Source organism: Papio anubis, chromosome 2, assembly GCF_008728515.1.
Source record: "Papio anubis isolate 15944 chromosome 2, Panubis1.0, whole genome shotgun sequence".
Lineage (NCBI taxonomy): Eukaryota > Metazoa > Chordata > Mammalia > Primates > Cercopithecidae > Papio > Papio anubis.
This window is the reverse complement of record NC_044977.1, coordinates 78,034,257-78,057,754: the sequence shown is the minus strand read 5'-3', so window position 1 is coordinate 78,057,754 and position 23,498 is coordinate 78,034,257. Positions and strand designations below refer to the sequence as shown.

The following is a 23,498-nucleotide window of genomic DNA, read 5'->3' as shown; positions in this document are numbered from 1 at the left end:
ACACAGATCCAAATGCACTGAGAATGGACTATGTTATATGGGCAGAGCAACAGCATGGTTAGTTTCTAATTGGCCTAAAAATAAAATCTCTTCAAAAATAAACAGAATTGGAGAAAGCTGCTTTGTACAGAAAGAGCCTCTTCTCTTGAGCCAGGTTAGTGGTATCAGGTTCGTGGTAAGTTTATTAAACCATGATTTTTACTTTTGATTTTGAGGCCTTTTTAAAAGACCTGAGTTAGTGTTGTTCTGCAGACTCACTGGGTCAGAGTGCCGTCTTGCAAACTGAAACTAGGCTGGCCAGAGTGAGCTGGCAATGGGAATTGGGGTGAGGAAAGCTGGTCCGGTGTGATGTTAGGGAGTAGTCACGACTGTGGCAAACCAGTGAGACATACCCTGTCAGAAGGGAGTGTGCTGCTTGATTCCAACTGACGTTTGCCGTGTAGGAGTTCAGGCTTTTGTTGCCAACCTTGAACATTTCCAGTGGAAGCTACCATTGCTGATTTTTATCTGAATTTCTTTGCTTATTAAATGTTGGTAGCTACCTCCCAATTAAAAAATAATTACTGGGAAGGGGTGTCAAACCAGAGTTGCCAGTTCATAACCCATGTCAGGCAGGAATCGAAGGGCTAGTCCTTCTGGGAAAACTGCATCATCTGGATGAACCAGAGATGGAGGTGAGGAGGAGCTCTGTTAACGCAGAGGTCCTGCCCTTATCTTGGTGTCACAATTTAGGCATCATGGAAGGAAGCAAACCCCCAGTAACTGGGCAGCTCAGTTCCGTTGGACCCTTCAGGAGGCAGCTAGGTCACCAGCAAAGCTCTGCATAAAAGTGTACTGCTCCTGACAGATGGGAGTGTCTAGTGTTACTATATTGTCAGCATTGTTGCTTGGCTCCATTGAAGGAAAGAAAAGAATGAACATTTCTTGGGCATCTCCTCTGTGTCAGGCACTGTGCTTGGTGCCTGACTGATCCAGAGCAGCTTCGTGAGCAGGCAGCCTGTGCACTCACACAGGCCCTGTGCTCAGAAGGGCCTATGCTCGCCTTCATACTCTCTCATACTCTACTGTCACCTTCTCAAACCTCTTTAATAACTTTTGAATGGGCCCCATGATTTCATTTTGCATTTGGTCCTGTAAGTTATGTAGCCATAACTTACAGTCTGTTTTCACACAGACAATCTTTTTTCATCCTCAGGACTCCCGAGAGGTGAGTGTTATCATTTGTCTCCCTTTGATACAGGAGTGAACAGACACTCAGAGATGGGCAGTCATTTACCCAAAGCCACACAGCTGGAAAGGCCTAAGTCAGAATTTGTACTCAGGTCTGCCTGAGTCTGGGGTGCAGAATTGCCACCTTGTGGCATGCTGCTGTGGTTGTACTGAAAGGCCTACAGCATGTTCTGGTCTCTGGAGGCCTAGGCATGGGGAATTTTAGCCTCATGGATTGTCGGTGTCTGAGGGCCTATTATGAGATGGGTGTATACTCAGTGCCACACTTTGTGTGTTCTAGTAGTCCTGGCAGCTTGCTGTTTTATTAGGGCCACAAATTGAGTCAGGGAGCAGGACGGGTATTTCTTCTGAAGGACACAGCAAGAAGTACAGGGGCCATGCACAGTGTCTCATACCTATAATCCCAGCACTTTGAGTGGGGGCTGAGGCAGGAGGATCCCTTGAGCCCAGAAGTTTGAGACCAGCCTGGGCAACATATCAAGAAAATGTCTCTACCAAAAAAAAAAGGGGGAAGAAAAGAAGTATGATACAGTCTAGTCTCAGGGCAAACTGAGATTCTAGCTCTTTACTAGCAATCTCATCATAGGCAGCCCTTTGTGCTGATACCCAGCACATCTGAAGCTCTGTAGGACTGCCACTTATACACTCAGATGTTACAGAGAGGAGTCAGATTCAGCAAACACCAGTGTGCACTCACCATCTCCTGCTATGGTGTGAGGGTGCTGAGGAAGAGAGTGGTGGTGATGATAAGTAATGATGCTGCTGCTAGGATGGTGGCTGGTGATGGTGTTGCCGAAGTTGGGGTGGTGGTGATGACAGTAATCACAATAGTTAACATTAAACAGGTGCCAAGCAACATTCTAAGTGTTTTGTATGCAAAACTCAATCTTCATCCCACCACAATGCCGTATGCAACATTATTACTTCCATTTACAGAGGAGGAGACTGAGGCACAGCGAGGTTAGGTCAGTTGCCCAAAGTTGCAAAGCTAGTAGGAGGCAGAGCTTTGTAACTGTTCTTCCATACATAGATGGAAATCAGCCCTGCCTTTGGGGACCTAGAGTCACAAAAGAGCGATTATAATTGAGTGTGATGTGTGCAGTAAGAGTAACACAAGATGATGATGGTGGGGTGGCACTTGGCATTTGCTTGATGCCAGGCACACCTCTAGGTGCTTACATGTACCTTCTCATTGGATTCCCCAACAGTCCTATGAAGTAGGCTCTTTTTATCCTGTTTTATAGATGAAGAACTCCAGGCCCAAAGTGGTTTAAGTTATTGGCTAAAGGTTACACAGAAAATGGCAGAGCCAGGATTTGAACCTATAATCTCTGCTCTGCCCTTAAGAGATAGTGCAAACTGGCGGCTTCTGGAAGCCTCACAGAGAAGGCAGCATTTGAACCAGGATCGAAGGATCACTAAGATGAATTCTGGCATCAGGAAAGGAAAGGCACTCCCTACAGTAGGAATGGGAGGGGCAAAGACAGAGAGGTGGGACCATGGCCCAGCATGGTCACTGACTGGGTGAGTGTAGCTGGAACAGCAGGAGATGATGCTGGTTTGGGGATGGAAGGCCCTGCTCCTGAAAAGCCTTGCTTTCCCCACTCAGGGGTATCCTGAGGGCCATGATAGGAAAGTGACAGGAGCAGATTTCACTTGATCACCTGGAGACGGAATCCAATTCTAGGTTCCTGGCACCAGGAAGACAAAGCAGTACTGTGAATTTGAAAATGAAATCAACTTTATCATGCCCCACGTGGAAATTCAGTCGCATTCTTATTTTTGCTTGGCTTTTATGTAAAAGACCCAAGCCAATGAAACTGCCTGCCGTTAGTCAAGGTCAGAGTGAAACTTGTCAGAAAAACTTCCTTAAGTCTCTCACTGACACTACAAGTTATTGCCAACCTGAGAGTTCCTCCATAGAAACTGCCATTTGGAGACTGTCCACAGTGGGATTTCAGACAGGCTCCAACCCCCTACGGGAATCCCCCCTCCAACCCTGTCCCCCGGCCAGTTATTACACACTTTCACGAAATGTTAGAGGGAGAAATGACTCCATTGTGGAAATCAAGTTTGAGGCCAGTTCTGACCTGGGCTGTGACTCAAGAGCCTTGTCTTCTGGACTTTTATTCTCTATGCTGTTGGTTCTCACTTTTTCTGGGTCCCGGACCCCTCTCAGAATCCAATGAAAACTGAACACTCACCCCGTAGAGGAGGAGAGGGGGACAGACATTATCACCAACGGAGAGATACCCCTGAGGCTTCAGGGACAATATAACATGCCATTGATCCACACAACCAGATGGTCACTCCCGAACCCCTTCCCAAGGCCAAGAAATTCTGGAGTGGTCATTTTTCACTGGTTTTAGAATGGCTGAAATATGCCAGGTGTGGTGGCTCACGCCTATAATCCCAGCACTTTGGGAGGCTGAGGTGGAAGGATCACTTGAGGTCAGGAGTTCAAGGGCAGCTGGGCAACATGGTGAAACCTTGTCTCTACTAAAAATACAAAAATTGGTTGGGCGTGGTGGCGCATGCCTGTAATTCCAGGTACTTGGAGGGCTACAGTGGGAGGATCGCTTGAGCCTGGGAGGCGGAGGTTGCAGTGAGCTGAGATCATGCACTCCAGCCTGAGTGACAGAGTGAGACCCTGTTTCAAAAAAGGAAAAAAAAAAAAATGATAGAAATACCACAGAGGTGGTATTGCCAGTGATTGTTTAGGGATATAAGTGTGAGGGACTATTTTGGCCAAGAGTTCCTTTCTGTGGTTTGGGATGAATAGGACATGGAGTTTTCATTCTTTGTAGCAGCACAGGCAAGAATCCTGTTCTGTAAGGAGCGAGGAGAGGAACAAGACACTGAGAGTCCCTCCTGTACCCAAGGACTTCCCAGAGTGGATACTGATTTTAACTGAACATGTGACCTATAGCGTCAACCCTCCCAACATTGTTTTCCATTAACAGGACTTCCAGGTCTTTGAGATCCCCCCACCACCAGCCAGATAATTGCCTGGCTGGGCTGCCCCCTTCTGGGGGCCCCACAAAATTCTTATTTGCAACTCTGGTTTCTCTGGCCAGCCACCAGAGCTTTGCAATAAAAGCATTATGTTGATGGAGAGAAGGCATGCCTGATCTTTGTCTGCTTCAGCTTAAAACCCTGCAGTAGTATCTACTGCCCTTAGGACTAAAATCAGTTTCTTTATTTTAGCCTAAAAAGCCCTGGCTTCATCTGCCTTCCAATTCCCCATCTGGGTCCCCTTTCCTCTCATTCTTGTACTCCCACTGATTTGATGGTCTCCGTCCAGAACACCCTTCTTCCCCAACTCTCTGCCTAACTAACTCCCCTTCATCCTTCAACACTTGCCTTCGTTGGGGAGCTCATGGAGACCTGGGCTTGGAGAGCTATTCCCCTATGGCCCCCTGTGCATCCCCTGGTGCCACATTCATTGTATTATTACTTGTGGTTGTGCCCGCCTCTCCCCATTTAAGATTCCTCCCCATGGGCACAGCAGTGCTACTGTCTGATGTACTGCTGTGTCCCCCTCCCCTTGCACCAGGCCTGCGCATAGTAGGGGCTTGGTAAGAATCTATCCTATCTAATGAAAAAATGGAGCAGGGGGTTAAGAAAATGGACAGGCACAGCTAGGAAGGCACTTTATAAATGGCAAAGTGCTCTGCGGTGGTTTTTAATCAGAGTGTGCTGCACCTACTTGACTCTGTCTTCTTCTACCTGTGAGCTGGGGATACATCAGGTCCTGCCTGCGTCACAGGCCTGTGCCTGAAACAAAGGAGGTGGTCAACATAAAATGCATTGGAGGAAATCCAGTGAAACGCATCGTAACACACTTCTTCCTGACTCGAGAGTCTCGCCTCTTTAAAAATCTGCTCCCACAGCCAATTCTTCCCTACTCAGCCTACCTTCTCTCACCTGGAAACTCAACCTGATTAGCTCTGCATTTAGTCCATCCTGCAGAGGGACACTCCGGGCTGGCTGAACGCTGGCCTCGTTTTTGCAGTGCAGGAGGAATCCTTGCTGGGCTCGAGTCAGCCTGCAGCCAGTGTTAGATTTTTTTAAGGGGCTTCTCCCTGTGGTCACAGACGACCTTTGCTTTTTCGCTGCTTGCCTCTGTGCACCTGTGCTCTTCCCAGCCCCAGCATCCCAACCGGGGCTTCATTTGGGCCACCTGGCATGTTCCAGGCATCTTCTCCACAGTGGAAGGGAAGATAGGATCTTCTGCTGAGGCTCCCGGGGACTTCTGAAGATATTCAGGGCCTGGAGAGGTGGAGGAAGGAGCTGCCTGGTTAACAGGTATTGGCTGACCAGCGAGAATCCTGAACTATTTGGCAAGCTTTCCCTGCTAACCTCTAGATTGTGGCTGCTGGTTACAGACGTGCTCTGGGAATAGGGTGTGGTATGGCTTCCTGTCTTCAGGAAAGAAAATAGGAGCTTTTGGAAGGATCTGGGGTAGGTGATAGGATCAAAGGACAAACTAGAGAAGCATTTTAGGAAAAACAGGATCTCTGGGGATCTGGATGGTAGGAGCCTGCACACAAAAGCACCTAGGTGCTCCTGCTGGGATGTGCTGTTGTTCAGTCTTAGAGTCAGTGGTGAGATTCTAGGGCAAGACGTAATTGTCCTGGCTTGAGTGCTACATCGTTGACCAGAGCAGGGAACCGCACACTCTGATGATTGTCCCATCATGACTATATCTGTTAGGGAAAGGTGGTTTCCCAAAGCAGAATCGGGGTGTAGTTGTTCCTACAGCAAAGAGTAAGGGATGCTGAGCAGCAAAGAATAGATGGTCGTCATAGTCACAGCCAGTTCTAGTTATCCTAGTGAAACCCCTCATGCCAGCCCTCCTGCCCTTGCACTAGAGAACCTGAGAGGCTCTTGGACAGCCATTCCACCCTTGCTTCTTTGAGACTTGAGCACACGTCCTCAGCACCTTCAAAGGCTCTTCTGGGTCGGTCATGTTCTTGGGGTAAGGCTGGAATGTCTGTGTCTTCTGTACGGCTGTCTAAAAACACCTTCAGCTCTATCTGTAAGTCCATATAACTGCCGATTACAGAATGCACCCCACAGAAGAGGCCCTGTGTGGGTTGGGATGGGACAGGAGATGGTGAGGGCTGCAGATTGCCCCTCCTGTCATGGGGCAGCCCAGAGCAAGTGGCCCAGTTCTCCAGAAACCACACAAAACTGGAACAAAACTCTGCTTCACATTCTGGCTCCCACCTCCACTAACCTCTGTTCTCTAACTGGGATGATTTCTCTTGGCAGCGGAAAAAAACACCTCTGGAATGATAAGCCGCCCTGCTCCAGGGAGGATGGAGTGGATCATCCCTCTGATTGTGGTATCAGCCTTGACCTTCGTGTGCCTCATCCTTCTCATTGCTGTGCTCGTTTACTGGAGGTAAGCCAGGCAGCACCTACAGCGTAGATATGGGGGCCAGATGCTGGCCAGGTTTTGCTCATGGGAGGGGAATCCCACGGCCTCTGCATTCAGGAAGGTGAGGTAGCTTAAGTGTTTCTGGTCTTGCCACCTGGGAGACCCTCTTGTCTCTGTTAGGCAGGACAATGGCAGGGCCAGATCCACTTTGGAGGTCAAGGCACTTATGGTGAGCTTCTGGGATTTAGTACCAAAGAGGTTTTTGTTTGAGAACCAAGGAGATCCAAGTTCAAATCCCAGCTCTGCTACTTGCTAGATAGATCCAAATCCCATGTCCACTTTGAATGTTAGTTTCAGAACCAGCAAAATGAGTTAACAAGTCATAGCATTTGCAGTTTTTCTGAGATGATGCTTTACTTTGTTGTAGTCACATAACTCCTCTTTACCTTAGAATTTTTTTTTCATAGTCTTTCACTGAAAATTAAATTGGGCTATAAGAAAAAATTTAGCATATTATGTGGTATTTAATACATGTAAGATTAAAATGGCAGATTGTAAGCTATCCGGACTCTCACTGCTTCCCATGGGAAGCCAGGTTGCAGCCTCTCTTTAGAAGTTGTGTTTTTTCAGCCGGACCATCTCAGCCAATTCAGCTGAGCAACTCCATCAAGCCCATTCAGTTGGCCTGGGTGCCTTCACCTCTCAGACCGATGTAGGCGGCTTCTGCCCTTCATCTGACAGGCTTCACCAGTGAGAAACAGGTGTCATATTTTCATCTCTCCCTCCCTTCTTTCCATTCACTCAATTTTGAGCCCATAATGTGTGCCAGTCTTCTAGGCACAAGTGATTTCTGAAAAAGTGAGTAAAACAGATAAGAATCCTTACTATCATGGAGCTTACATTTTAGTGGAGGAGGCAGGCAATAAACAAAGCAAATAACTAAAACATGTAATTTCTAAGATGGTGGTAACTGGATAATGGAGAAAACTAAATCTGGAAAGGGGAGGGGCCCATGGGGGCCTAGCAGGAGTGTTCAGAGTGGTCAAGGAGATGATACCTGAGCAAGGACCTAAAGGAGGAGGGAACCAAATGGGCTCCACCTGGGGCAAGTTCCAAGTAGCGGAAACAGCACATGCAAAGGCCCTGAGGCAAGGGCATGCCTGGTGTGTACCAGGAAGAGCCAGAGGTCAGTGGGGCTGAGACACGAGTACAGGGGTAAGGTGGCAGAAAAGGGTATCGGAAAGAAACAGGGTAGAGCAGGATCGGGTCATGCTGCACAGTCTTGTGGGCCGTTGTTAATGCACTGCCTTTCACTCGAAGATGAGTAGGGTTTGGTGCAGAAGAATGTTGTGATTTAACTTCAAGACTACTTGGCTGCTGTGTTGAATACAGACTGAAGAGGAGCGGGGGCAGAAACACAGACCATTGGGGAGACCACTGGACTAGTTCAAGAAGGACACAATTGTGTCTCAGATGAGGGTAGCGGTGTAGGTGGTGATAATTCATTGCGTAGACATCTATTTTGAAGGTGGGAGCAACAGAATCTGCTGGCAGATTGGGTCTGTTCCTAATTGGCTGGAACAGGAGAATAAGGAAGGAGGTCATCTCAGGTTTCCTCAGGCGTCTGACGGTAACCATAAGCCCTTTAGTGCTGCAGATCAGCAAGATTATGAAGTATGTTGTATTTTGGGGCGAGCATAGGAACACTAGACTCACCTCCATGTCATCCCTTCTCCAGGAAAAAGTGTTGTGCAAATATGTTTGAAGCCCATTGGTAAATTAGAAGCCACCTAGTGTGAGTTTAACTAATCAGGTGAGGTTAACAAGGTCAGCATGCCTGTCTCATGGCTCTGCTCAGTCAGCACTGTTTGGTTTTAGTCTCAGGCTGTCACCACAGGGGAGCAGAGAAGTCCCACAGCTGCCACAGCATAAAGAAACACCTTGTACCTGGCAATTCTAGCAAAACCCTCCGGATTGTTTCTGACTGGCCCACCTTGGATCCTCTACCCCCTCCCAAAATGGATCACTGTGACCAAGAAGGACCATGGGGCCAAACAGGCATCCATACCCAGCCGGCCAAAACATGAGTATTTACTTCAGGTTTCTTATAGGGAAGGGCTGTGTCATGTAGTAAACAGCTTTAAAATCCTTCCATTCAAAATGTATTTTCCCTTTAGAAAATGACAACTGTTTATACTTCTGAAAAACTCAGTGAGTCCAAATGGAAAATATGAATTGAATAATATCTTAATATTTCCTGTCTGAAATGTTTTTATGATGTTTATTATACATGTATGCATATATTTCTTCAAAAGCTTCATTTAAAGTAACCAGAGCTTTAAACTTCATCCAACAGAGTCTGGACTTGAGCTTTTACCAGATTCCTAATCCCAGTAGCACAAAAAATGAGTGTGAAGAAGAAAATTCTTATAGAGCAAGGAAAGTAAAATTAAATTAGTGTTAGGATGAATGAGTTGGCTAAGCATACAGCCTAGAGGGGACAAGGACCTTTTTTCTGTCCAACTTTTTACAAATTATTAATGTGAAAGAAGGAAGCATTGGGGGGCTCACATAGAAAATTGGTAAATACAGAGGAGCTGTGTGTTTCCCTTTGGCAATGCAGTTTTTTAGCTAGAACAACAGTGCTTCTCTTCTGCCTTTTGAGGCACAGTAAGACTGGATGATTGGCAAACAGACTTGTCATAAGTAGAGCATTGAGGCAGATCAAAACCACCTGGATCATTTCTTCAGGAGGCAGGCCTGGCACCGGGGGGTTCAAACCTGCTCACTGTGGCAGCAGTTTCTACCACAACCAAGGACTGGCCCTTTGCAGTTATTCTGATTTTTGAGTGTGTTTTCTCCGAGTTGTTGATACTACAACTTAATAGGTTCATGAAATAGTGGAAAACTACACTCAAGGTCTCTGAAGTCTGTCTCTTCCAAGTCTCCCACTGTACAGTGGTGTTAGTGCTAATGTTTTCAGTGAGTCCTTTTTGAGTGCCAGGCGCTGTGCCAAGCACTCGGGTGGCACCATCTCATGTGATTCTCACAACAGAGCTGTATGGTAGGTACTATCACTGTCCTTTCTTTTTGAGCCACATTCTTTGACCAAGGAAGAGCATGAGAACTCACATTTGTTGAAAGCCTGCTGTGGGCCAAATAGTTGGCAATATCATCACCCACTGTGTTGCTCAGAACCCTTTTCTGTTGCAGTTGACAAAAATCCATTTCAAAATGCCTTAAGCTCAAGGAAAAAAAAAAAAGTTTGATTCATGGAATTGAGAAGTTCAGGAGCATTGGGGCTGGCTGGCTTTGTAAGATGGAACATCAGGACTTAGCTGGGTTGGTCTGTGTGTTTCTCTTGCCCTCAGTCTCTGGGATCTGCTCTCTGTGTGGTCTTCTTGCTTAGGCAGGCCCTCTGCCTGTTCCACAGAGCAACCTCTGGCCATGTTAGACTGATATGCCTCCACCCCAGTGGAAAGGGAATATTTCTCCTCTAATAGTTCCACTTAAGTCCCAACATGGCATCTCTTATTATTGACTTACATCATTTATCCATACCCTGGAGTCGTTTGGTGGTCAAAAGGATGGAACACTCTTGTCAGGCCTAGGTCTTATATTTAACTCTGGAGTCTAGAAGTAGGATCAGTGTCACTGCCATCAAAACCTTGGACTGAAGCCGAACAAGGGATGGTTGTCCAAAGGACCATCAAGACCTAAAAAAGTGAGTAGAAGGTTCAGCTAGGTATTCTGTTACTTAAAAAATTATAAAGCTATTTCTATTGCATGTGCACTGGAGCCATTTTCAGCTTCCTGTTATTTATGCAATGCTTACAGAGTTCCTGCCATGCATCCTGGTGAGCCTAGAGAGTTAGAGATGAGGCCATTAGAGATGGCCCTCACAGTCTATTGGAAGAGGCAGATGAATAAGTATAATAGAGTATGGGGAGTATTTGGAGAAGGGTAAATCCAAGTTGCTATAACAGCATATAGGAAGGGCTTCAACCCAACCTGGAATGGGGGTTGAGGTCAGGGAAAGCTCCCTGGAGGACCTGGGCCAAGCTTGAAGCCCAAGCAGCGGTCAGCCAGGTGAAGAGGGTGGAAGAATGAAGCTGGGGAGGAAAAGCCTGGCCTACTGCAAGCAGATACATGTGGCTCGGTGTTGTTGGAGCAGAGTGTGGGGACAGCAAGGGCCAGATCATGAGGGCCTCATCGAAGGGAGATGTGCCATATCCTGAGGATGATGGGAAGGTATTTAAGGAGCCAAAACTGCAGGAGGGCAAGATCATAAAGAAACATTACTGTGTCTAGAGACTGTAACATGGGCCTATAGTCATGTAGCCTGGATTCTGAGCCACACTCTACCACACTGTCTTACCTGTGCAGCTGTGGAGCGTGTGTTCGTACCAGCAGTGCTGTCCTCTCTCAAGGTGTGAATTTGTTTTGGGGAGATTTTTATAAACTTATTTTGTGTATAAAGCACAGATTTACATATATGAAAACAGCATTGTGCATTCATGGTATTAAAATTGGCACTGGGCAATTACGGGGGAAAAGAGTCTAAAAGGGCCCCTTAGAGGAGGTGCCAATGAAAAACAGGTCAAGACACACTGCCTTAGACAAAGGCTTCTCCACCAACTTCAGTTTCCTCATCTGCAAAATGTAGTTAAGAAATGGGCCACAAGTTCACGTGAGGATTCAGTGCAAGCTGTGGAACATGCTTGTCCTGGTGCCTGGCACGTGGTGCATGTGCAGGCATTAGTTGTAGTGTTATACCAGATCTGACTTTAGGGAAAAATGGAAAATATAACTTGGGTCCTGGTATGCCTCAAATGAAGTTGTTTTTTTTAATAAAGAAAATCAAATGTACAGATCTAAATGAATTTTGTCCTTTAAATGTCATCACATTGTATAGCTGTACACAGTTTCCAATATGTCCATTGCATACAACATGCTTGAAAATAACTTTTGGAATTTCTTTCTAGAGTTCATTCTTTTGAAGGATCTCAGTTGTGCAAAGTATTTATCCTAGAAATAGATAAAACTCATCTGTTTGGAGCTAAATATAGCATAAATGTAGGTTAACCAACTGAGCAGAACCACTTTGGGCCAAAAAAGGAAAGGGGTGACTATAATGTTAATGAAATTGGTTTGGGTGATGCTCCTAATAGGCCTTAAAGGCAATTCCATAGGAGGACATTCCTAAATAACTGGGTTAAAGACATGACCCCACTCCCACCCCCAACCCCAGGAAACGACTCTGAAGCCCAGTGGCCAGCCTCATTAATTCCAGGTTGGCTGTATTAGAGTAAGCTTCATTGCTGTTGCAGCAGACATACCCCAGCACCCCAGAGGCTTAATAACACACGAAGGTTTATTTCTCACCCACATGAGGTCTGACAGGGTTGAGCAGCCGTCCTCCGCTAGTGGTTTCTCTTTCTGGAACACATATCTCCCAAATTGGTGTAGCAGGGATATAGAAGTTGAGGAGGCACCGAGCTCTCAATGGCTTGGCCTAGAAGTGGAACCCTTCACTCCTTCATTCACCACTGGCCACAGATGGTCACACAGCCCCAAGGACATAGATGAGGTAGGGGAAACACATGGGTATTTGTTAAGAATACTGCCACAGTATTCTTAAATATTTAAACCCATTGGCATCATTGAGCTAGGTATGTTTCCTGTAAGGGAGAACTTTGGAGAGCAGTCATTAAACTGTACTTAAAATTTGGCCAAAACTAAAAACCACGAGCAGAAACCTCAGATACCTGTATGTCTGGGAGACCTCAGACATCAGTCTCATCGGGGACTATTTGAGCAGTGTTTTCATAGGCAGCAACAAGGGTCAGTGGGGAGACATTTATTCTAAAATGTTTTTAGCTGAGATGTTTCAGGTAGGATGCTGTAGTTCTCCCTTGAATGTCCCTTGCAAAGGTCTGCCTTGAAGAGTGGTAGGAACCAGAATCTGTAATAACACAGAAGTTGCTATAAAACTAGGAAGAAATGTTCGCAAAGTGATTTTGGACAAGGGGTAGGGTTGTGAGGCAGATAATAAAAATAAAATCAACTAACAGTTACAGCTTTAATGGGACCCTATTGTGTGCCTTATAAATAGTGCAATGCATATCAACCATGCAGTGGTTCAGAGCTATTGGAAATAAGGGAAAAGAAATCAATTCAAAAGTTTTCGAAGTATGCCATTGTGGTCTTATTACTTTAAGATAGTAGTAAAACATACCTTTTGAATTGCAACAGTCAGATATTGCATTCCAAGAGCTCCCCATCCCCTGCCTTACCAAGACAAGCTGTTTATATGGCACTAATGTGCTGACATTCCTGAAAAGACTTGGAGCAGCACAGCTGCTGCCACTCAGAGAGAAGAGGAAAATTTTTGGAAGGTTTCTTTTTGATTTACATAATTTGAGGTTAATGCTGGGAGAGGAGCTATGTGCCCAGTGTCCAGTCAGTGTGCTGGGGGTACAACTTATTTATTAGTTGTGCTGTAAAAGGGCATAGCTATTACAAGCTAGACATTTCTGTCTGCTTAGAATTGTGAGTATTACAAAGATATTTTGGGGTTTTTTTTTTTCTGTAATCCTGAGGGATGTTGCGTAGAAGGTAGTTCTGATTGCTCTGATGAGCAATATCTCACCCCTGAAATAGCTTTGTATATCTGAAAAGGCTTTGTATATCTAAAGGTTCTTAAGCAAAAAACCTTTTTTTCTTTTTGAGATGGAGTTTCACTTTTGTCACCCAGGCTGTAGTGCAATGGCATGATCTCAGCTCACTGCACCTCTGCCTCCTGGGTTCAAGCGATTCTCCTGCCTCAGCCTCTCGCATAGCTGGGATTACAGGCACCCACCACCACACCCAGCTAATTTTTGTATTTTTAGTAGAGATGGATTTTGCCATGTTGGCCAGGCTGGTCTCAAACTCCTGACCTCAGGTGATCCACCTGCCTCCGTCTCCCAAAGTGCTGGGATTACAGGCGTGAGCCACCATGCCTGGCCAAGCAAAGAACCTTTTATGACTATGTACCATACTAAACATGTGCTCAGCAGATTACACCTCCACCTAATTAGTATATGAATCCTGGGAAATAATTAGTATTGTTATGTTCATTTTGCAGATCAGAAAACAGAGGCTTAGTAAGATCATGTGACATACCCAAGTCACAGTGTTAATTTTTGGTGGATCATGGATTTGAACCCCGACAATTTGATTTCATAGCCCACTGTGTTAACCAGTACATTATCTTGTCCAGAGGAGGAGTAGCATGCCTGGTGGCATATATTGCCCTCCACAGCCTACTTTTGTAGTGCATGTTTGTGTGTCAAAAAGACACACAAAAAGGGGGATGTCTCCGCTGCTGGACATGGTGGGAGTAAACTGGTTTGGAAGGCCAGACAGAAATCATCCTTTGTTTTGGATTTGCCAAAATCATGTGGAAGAAAACTTCAGAAACCAGTTATATTTTCAGGTGTTCTGGAAGCCGACTAGTGGTATTCACTCAGTTACATCTCCATCATTTGAGATTTTGATGTTGAATAATATAACCTATTTGGTCTGTCTCAGTCCAGCTGATCATTGCTAGTTTTCTTGATATTAAATGTTTAATATCTTATTGACCATAATTCTAGCCTAGAAAAAGACTTCCAAAAGTATAGAGCAGCTTTACTTCTCAAATTCAGATAGGGTTGAGCTAACTTCTGATTCTGGAACAGAAAACTGGATACTCTCTAAGTGGGAATTGTAACATCTGACCCAGGTTTGTTAAAATTTGGTATGAGAAGGATTTCACACTCTGATCTGGTAGATTCACTTCAGCACATGACCGAGCCATCTGTAAATTCTGTGGTAAATCAGTCAACACCAATTTAGCCACATATGCAAATACGAAAAGGTCTCTCTTTTACTCTAAGTCCCATCTTTAGATTTTCAGAAATTTTGCCATGTGTTGGTGCCTCCTCATTAAGAATGCTGTTCATGAAAACAAGTGAGTTTTGTTGACATTGCAATTTTTTTTCTTCCCTGGATGTTCAGTGGGAGACAGAGTGTAATAAATATGAAGGGATGCAAACCGCAAATGTGTGGGGGATTTGTGTTGGCATAATGGAGGCTCAGGCAAACAAACAGATGCATGCGAGAGTCGAGAGTGGCATGTGGTAACACCCCTCTCTTGCTTGAGGGATGACTGACCACATGTGCCTCACTGGAACGCAGATCCCTCCTGTACTGCCACAGAAGCAACAATGACACCAGAGCTGCTGTGAGCCCAGGCACATGCTCTTCACCCATCTGCTCTAGCAGCCAACACTTCCAGGTCTACTTGATGATGACTGTATTTTGGTATAGGTGTTTGTCCCCTTTTCACCCCAACAAAGTCACAAAGGAGACAGGTGTCATAAGAATGACTCCTCCCATGCAGGTAACTGTGAAGACGTAGGAAAGGGGAAACACCCCTGTTAACCAGCAATAATGGCTGAATTAATACAAAGGACACCTTATGTTATTTAATCCTCCAGCAGCCATGCGTGGTAGGCAAGGCATCAGGGACTGCATCATCCTTGTCCCAAGAGAGGAAACAGTTTCCAGAAGGGGGAATGACTTGTCCAGGATCATACAGCTTGTAAGTTTTTTAATTTCTCAGACTTAGCATTTTGGGTTTTTTGTTGACCTAAGACCCTTTATGGCTGGCCTAGTTACTCCTTTGTTAGTTCATTCAACATTTCTTAAGCATCTAGTTAGTTCCAGGCACTGGAGAGCCATTGAGGGGACAGAGTTCCTGCATTTAAGGGACTCATACCTTAGAGGAAGACAGGAGCAGGTAAACCAAGGTAATCCCAAATAGAGTCGAAAACTGGTGGTCTCCAGACCAGTTTTATTTAGCTGGCATGTTTTTATAAAATCTTGAATTATTTAGAAAATAGAAGGATGTGACAAAAAAACCCGAGTTGTCTGGCTTCTTGTGATAAACTGGACAATTTAGCAACATTATTCTCAGATTCCTTTGTGTCGGTGGATGGCGCCATGGTGGCCATTTTTGAGAAGCTCTCCCTTGCCAGTTTGCCAGTCTCTGCCCTCCCCACTGTTCCCTGCCTATTTGGCCTCTGTGGGTGGTTAAATTTGCATTCCCCTGGGTTGCAATAGTGATCAAGGAAACTTGATCTGAGAGGGACTCTGACCACAGCCAGGGTTAGGTGAGAAGGAGAGGGAGCCAAGAAAGATTTCTCGGAGGAGAGACTCTGACCACAGCCAGGGTTAGGTGAGAAGAGGGAGCCAAGAAGGATTTCTCGGAGGAGAGAATGTTTGGGCTGTATTTTTTACAAAACAAAGAAAAAGGAGGCTCGGCACAGTGGCTCATGCTGGTAATCCTAGCACTTTGGGAGGCCAAGGCGGGTGGATCACAAGGTCAGGAGTTCAAGATCAGCCTGGCCAAAATGGTGAAACCCTGTTCCTACTAAAAACACAAAAACAATTAGCCGGGCATGGTGGTGGGTGCCTGTAATCCCAGCTACTCGGGAGGCTTAGCAGAGAATTGCTTAAAATCGGAGGATGCAGTGAGCCAAGATCACGCCACTGAACTCCAGCCTGGGCAATAGAGCAAAACTCCATCTCAAAAGAAAAAAAAGAAAAGTAAAGTAAAAGGAGAAGTGCTCCAGGCAGAGGTCACTGTGTAGGAGATGACCCAGAAGCACTGGATCATGGCACATTCATTGTTTGTTAGGGCAAACTCTGCCAAACTGCCCTTTCTTTATGCAAAGCAAAGTCCACTGTTATGGGTAGAATCAGATTCTTTTCTGAAAGATTCTACATGTACAAAGGCACTGGGTCAGTCCTAGTTGCTCAGTGTCCTCTTATGCTGAGGGACAGAGTGAGAATCAAAAGGTAGGTTTATATAAAACTTTGTCTAGTCTGGAAAACTCTGAGCTTCCAAGTCATTATTTTTGGTGGGTTTGTGTGGTCACCATCTTTTCTACCAACAGACCATTTACTGGACCACAGGTATTCTGGCATCTTTTTTTTTTTTAAACTGGTGAGTGTGCCATTCTTTTCTTTTTGGAACCATATCTATGGCCATATTTCAAGACTTTTTAATCATTAGGAATAATTTTTACAATTCAGCTTTCAAAGCCTGACAATGTGTCAAGCCATTGGGGAGAGCTCAAGCACATTTTGTGGTGCCAAAATATGGCTTGCCTCAGAGGGTTTGAGTTTTTGATGACACCGTGGTGTTAAACTACCTTGCTCTGAGATGCTGAAAGGGATGGGGGAAGGGAGTCTTTTGAGGTCCCCAACTGTTCCTGGAGGTGGTCACCTCTTTTCTTTCTCCATGTGCCTGTGCTGGGAGATCTGGGTCACATGGCAGCTAATGCTGCCGATCCCAGGCAACTTTTTGCTCAATAACTGTTTCCCAAATGGCTACTCAGGGGCCTTTCAGAATTCACGAGAGCTGTCAGTTGTTATAGTAACCGGCCCCCTGCTGTCGAGTTGGCCCTGAGATGCCAGTGGAAGCTCTTGGAACAAGCTAACACATAGTCATTAGACAAAAGCAGATAGAGATTCACTGCTAAAGGTTGCCAGTTAAACATGCTCCATGATACTTAAAAAGCTGGACTGATTCTGTAAGGGAAGCGGTGGGTGGGTAAATTTTTAAACCAAGCTCACTTTTCAGGAAAGGGAAACTCCTTGTATGTTCAGTCTATTCTAGGTAACAACCATCTTTCTTTGGATTTCTCAGAATTAACTGTCTTCTCTCTCCCCCCAGGGTTGATTATGTCTGTTCTGCTGGTTTGCTCAGGTAGCCTCAAATATCTCAGTTATTCAAGATATTAGTTATTGATTGTGTGGCATTTGCTTCTCAGCAAAAGTGTTGTCAGTTTACGGGTGGTAGTTTTAAGCGCCTGTGATTGTGTGTGAGGAAAAACTGCGGAGATAGCCGGCTCTGCTCCAAAATTCCTGAAAGAGTGAATCTGGCAGAATTCAGAGTAGGGCTAAGGGTTGAGAAAAAGTCTAAATATTTTAGGAAGCTGCAAATTTCAAGTTTTTATGAGAATTTGTAAAAACATTCCAACACACTCATGATTTCTTCAGATTAATGTTCGTAGCCACACTGAGTATATCCATGATGTTTGTAGGACAGTTGTTGTAGTTCCAGGATGTACTCAATAGAGGGAGACAAGAAGTTCTGTGTTACAGCAGTCCCTCCCCCCTTGTAATCGTATTTCCAAGTTTGACTTCTCCAAGTTTTGGTTCCTGTGCCAAGCACTTTTACCTAATATGAAGTCTAGTAATTAACACAATAATTGAAAGCTTGTATTAAGGGTGAAGAAAACGTAACACTCAAGAATTAGAGGATGTTCATTCCTAGAAGTAAAAAACCACCAGCTGACTCAATAGTTAAGATGTTAATTCCTTTGGAATTACATACCTGGCTTCAGAATTCTTTGTGGGACTCAATAGAGCTTCCAAAAAAGAAAACTTCCATATATCTGAGTTTGTCATTGCTGTTTTATCGACAGAGTTTGGAAAAAGAATAGGAATCATTTCAGTGTGAAATCTTATAGCCCAGCTGGTTTGAGAGACTAAATATAATTAAATAAATACTTTCAAGTGTTCTTGTGTGACAGAAGTGCATCTTTCAAATTCTGTAGCCAAGTCTCAGATGCTACAGTTATTTAAGTTTTAAGGGGAAACTAAATATAGGACTTAATATATAGTAATAACTTGCCAACTGCTGTTCCCATCTCCCTGAGGTGCCTCTCCTATTTATTCTCCAATCTGTATTGTGAATTAAGAAAATGTTTGTTCTGAGATGAAAGCATGGGGTAAAAGACAAAACCCCAAATGTGTCTAATGGCACCAAATTCAGAGACATTTGTCACAGAAGGGAGGACCAAATGATCTCCAAGTTAACTTTACTCCAATGATATTTTAAGCCATTCTGTTTGCCAGGGCAGTGTGTCAAAGGTGGAAGAGTGGGTATATGCATGACAAGGGTCATCACTGTGTGATATCCTAACCTTCCATTAACACCAGGGTAATAGAGGCTGCGACTATGTAAAGATGACTTACAAGAGTAAAGTTCTGACTGGGTATTTCTTACCTCAGCATAAAAGCTCCTCATAAAGTCCAGACACCTTTGTGCCTCAGCATCCTCTTTTGAAAATGCCACAGATGAGGCCTGATGACGGGGTCTGTCTGTGTTAGACGGGAGGGGAGGGCATTTGTATGGAACTCTTGGTGGCCAATTGAAAATACTGTATTCTACACCTGTTCTCTTTTGTTTTTTGTCCATTTAGAGGGTGTAACAAAATAAAGTCCAAGGGCTTTCCCAGACGTTTCCGTGAAGTGCCTTCTTCTGGGGAGAGAGGAGAGAAGGGGAGCAGGTGAGGGGCGGTCAAGCTTAAGTGGGGGGTGTCTTGATGGCCGGGACTGGCTTGCCAAATTTTTGTTTTGTTGCCATGGGGATTAAAGTCTTGTAGATGGCACAGTGGTGAAACTCACCTGCTTTACCTGAATTCCCAAAAGTAAGACTTGCAAATGTCAATTCAGCTTGTGGGTAGCTGGTACCAATTAAAGTATGTCCTGTGTGTGCTTGCTTTGCTTTATTTTGCAGTTTTGGGGGTGTTACTTGTTTCTGGGTTTGTATGTACTGGGGGTGCTCTATGTTTGTGTGTCTGTATGTGTGTTGCATCCATTTTCTTTACAAATTTTCAGATATTTGCATGGTTTTGAGCTTTTAAAAAAACATATAATGCATGCATTTAGCCTTATGTGAAAAATATCTCTTAGAAACCTAAATTTGTAGATAAGTTAGGGATGAAGAGTAGGAAGGGGAGACAGAAGTGAGCAAACGTGGATGTACTGTGTGTTTTTCCTTAAGAATGGTGAATTTTTTTTTTTTTTAAAGGAAACGCATATGAGTTCTGGATAGTTTGAATACTTGGAAAAATTATTGTCCTGGAAAGATTTATAATAAATGTTTGGAACTCATGATTGTGCAGTTTTAATCACCACACTTGAATCTCTTGATAATATTTCTGTAAGGCCTGTCTTAGGCAAACTCTATTTAATATTAAGATCTTTTAATATTAAATGGCTAATTAGACTAATTCACTAATCCATATTATGTCAGAAGCAGTCCCTTTTTACTTTCAATGAACCAATTTATAGAATTTATGTTAGAATTCTTACATGGAATGATTCATCTCCATTGGTTGTGGGTAAATCAGATTACTGAGATGAAATTTTAGATATCCAACTATTTTAATCAGATAAACCTATGAAATCTGAGACGGTATAGTTTAGGAGTTGTGACACATTAATGAGAAAGTATATGATCTATTTTCTTTTACACTGTACTGTGTAATTTTGGCCTTATAGGGAAAGCAATAACTGCTAACACCGGTAACTAAATTATTCTGTGATCTCTTTTTGCTTATTAATGTCTTTAATACATTTTCAAAGTTAAGGATAGAAACTGAAATAGAAACTTCTCTATAGTTTTGGAGTCAAAGATTAATCTTAAGAGAGGAAGACGCTGGACATTATTTAAATGCCTGTCATACCCAGTCCATTATAAATATAATGTGTTTTTTACTATAACACTTGAAAGAGCCAGCATCACCTTATGAACATCATAAGGATAAATGCACATCCAGTTTCAAGTCCTCCCCAGAAGTGATGCTGTAGCCTGCCAGACTATTTCTTTTATGTACCTGGACCCCCACATGTCAGTGGGCCCATTATAGATATATTTTAGATCCTAACAGAAATGCCCCAGTCTCTCTGGTATCTTCTCTGCTGCTCAGTGAGGGAAGCACAATCAGTGTCATCCAGGTCTAGGAGTTGGGAACCATCTTGTGAAACTACAGGTATTTATAGAATCCGTCTGATTGTGAATCATATTCACTTTTTAAAATAGTGTAGCAGCTTAAAAGACAAACTTTGGCTCAGGGAGGTATGTGTTCTAACTGCAACTCTGCCACTTCCTGGCCCTGCGACTAGGAAGGGCCCATAGAGCCTCCGTTTACTTATCTAGAAAATAAGTCTAATGATAGCAACTTTTCATGAGGTTGTTGTGAAGATTAAATGGGGGTAGTATATGTAAAATGCTTAGTGTGTGAAATGTATTAACCCATCGAGAAATTGAGTAAATTGAGGCTCTGAGAAGTTGTCACTTGGCTAGGTCACCCTGCTTAGTGGCTGCCTTGGGACTCCACTGCCATGGTGTGGTACTCCTGAGGAGTACGCCTTCTCACAGCTACGTGTGCTATGCTAAGTACTCCATGAAAACGATATGGGCCAGATATAGATCCTGTCCTCAAGGGGTGCCATGTCTGTGCTCTTCCTTATGCTAGCAGCCCTGCCATACTGTACAATTCCTCATTCTGGCCCACTGTCCCCTCTCCTTCCCGATGCTCTCTCCGCAGGCACTTTTGCCACCTCCTTTCCTGACCTGTGTCCATCCTGCTGCTGCTCTATAAAAGGGCTTTGAAAGACAGGGTGCCCCCTTCCTCTGCCAGGCTTCTGCAGGAGGCTAGAATCAGGCTCTCTCTCACCTTTGCCTTTTTCAGTCCACTCTCATTTTCTCATCTCCACCCAAAATGTGGCCAGGAATCAGGAGAAGAGCCCCCAGTGATGCCTAAATTGCAACCCTCCAAACAGCTACAAGAGCTGTTACAGAGTCCCTACACATTAATTTCATGTGGCATTACTCTTCTGCCCCTGTCATCTCCCAGTCCCACAGCAGGAAGGAAGGGGGACTGTGCCACTAAGACACGTTGCACAGAGAATTGCTAAAAGCAGGACAATGGCTGTGAGAGGTGATTATCCTCCCAGAAAGGAGAGGAAAAAAACACTGAAAATCAGACCCAAGTATATTTAATTTCTTAATAAAGCTGATTTAAGTTTTGAGTAGGTAATACTTGACATGATTCAAAATCAAAAAGTTTAAAATTATATGTACCCCTAAATTGCCATCCCATCACTCACCCACTCTGTTCCCTACCTCCTCACAAATAGGTAGCCCCTATTGCTAGTTTGTTGTCTATTCTTCCAGGGATTGTTACACATATATAAGCAAATAATGAATATCCTTTTATCCCCTTGTACACAATGGAATACAACATATGCGATCATGTGTCTTGCTATTCTCACTTAACACAGGTTTTCCCTATGCCTATATAATTTCTTCATTCTTTTACACAGAAGCATGGTATTCCTTTGTATAGATGTGTCATGATTTAGTTAACCAGTCCCCTGTGGCTGTCATTTTGATTGTTCTCCGTCTTTTGTTATTGCAAACAATTGTGTGATTAATAAGTTTATGTGTCACTTTGCAAGTGGATAAGCATGTCTGTAGGAAAATTTTCAGAGGAAAATTTATTGGCTGTATCACAGGGTACATACTATTGTGCATGTATGGTGCCAAATTGCCCTCCATAATGGGGTACCAAGGTGGGTTTCTCTCGACAGTCTATGAGCATGCCTGTTTCCCTACGGCCAACCCAGCACACTGCATTGTCAAACGTTGGCTTTTTTACTAACCTCATAGGTGAAAAAGAAACGGTGTCTCAGTGTAGTTTTAATGTGTTGTCTCTTACTATAAGTGGGATTGAACCATTTGTGTTTCTGTAAACTGTTTTTATCTTTTGCTTATTTTTTCTTTCAGTTATTGATCTTTTTCTAATGAAGAGAGATATCCCTTGGTAGCAATACGGGTTGCAAATATTTTTTCCCAATTCGTAGTTTACTTCTTAATTGTATTTATGGTTCTTCTTTGATGTTTATATAATCAGATTTATCTATATTTTCTGTTGTTTTCTAGATTTCGAGTTTTCTTTTAAAAGTCTCTCCATTCTGAGGTTACTCTTTTTAAAATTACTTTTATGGTTTCAAATTTTAATAGTAAATTCATTTGGAATTTAACCTGGTTGATCGTGTGATGTCTGAATCTACTTCTTTTTTTCCCCATATGGTCTCAAGTATTTAAAAAATATACTGCAATCTGGGGCTTAGTGAAGAGTCATATAATACCTTCTTAGATCCTTAAAATATCACTCACAGCAAAATACAGTCAATCAGTATATTAACAAAATAAGGAGTTGCCAAAAGGCTTTTACCCAGACATTTTAGATTGTAAATACTGAAAAATATGTGCAGCAAATAAAATGTGAATTTCATTTCTTACCTCCTCCCCAAAATGAGTTGGACTATCATATCACCATTGACCTTCCCAAATCAGTGGGATAATGTGTCAGTGCCTTAAAAGTGTGGCACATGAGGTGGAGAGCCCCTCAAACCTCAGTCCAGATGTTCAGAATATTCCAGTCTAGGGTCTGAAGGGTGAGACAGCCACCTTAAAGCCCCTGACTTCAAGCCTTCTTTTCTAGGTAATAGCTGGAAGCCTTGGGAAGTACTGTCCAGGGCTCACTTTCTCAAAGCCAGCTATAATATAGGAACTGTCACGGCCTCATCAAAATGTGGTTTCTGAAGAGACGTTTTCTCTCTTACCTTCTGGAAAGTATTACCAGTACTTCAGTCAGACCTAGGCATCTGCAAGGATTTCTTGGCAAACTTAATGCCTAGCTAAGAGTTTTGAGACCACTTTTGTGCCTATAATTTATCATTTTCTCCCACCTTCCTAAAGATATTAATTGCAGGCAATTTGAATCATCCAATAAAATTCTCACCATGGGAATCAGATTTTTGTCACTTCTAACTGTACCAAAAGTCGACTAGGCCATCTCTCCTATTCATGTGAAATCCAAAATATTTTTGAAACATTCTCTCCTCATTTTAGTGTCTGTTTGCTCTTTCACACCCCATCCATCATTGCATGATTTTGTTCTCTTTTCTCTTCCCTTTTCCCTTTCTC

At 43.8% G+C, this 23,498-nt stretch overlaps 1 protein-coding gene across 1 annotated transcript in view; it reads left to right on the top strand.

The window, feature by feature from the left end:
* Positions 1 to 23,498, top strand: part of PTPRG (protein tyrosine phosphatase receptor type G) — a 729,284-nt gene that overhangs the window by 660,482 nt on the left and 45,304 nt on the right. The window contains exons 13-14 of the mRNA XM_031662790.1: positions 6,508 to 6,640; positions 18,919 to 19,005. Coding sequence (XP_031518650.1) covers positions 6,508 to 6,640; positions 18,919 to 19,005 — 220 coding nt within the window. The remainder of the gene's footprint in view (positions 1 to 6,507; positions 6,641 to 18,918; positions 19,006 to 23,498) is intronic.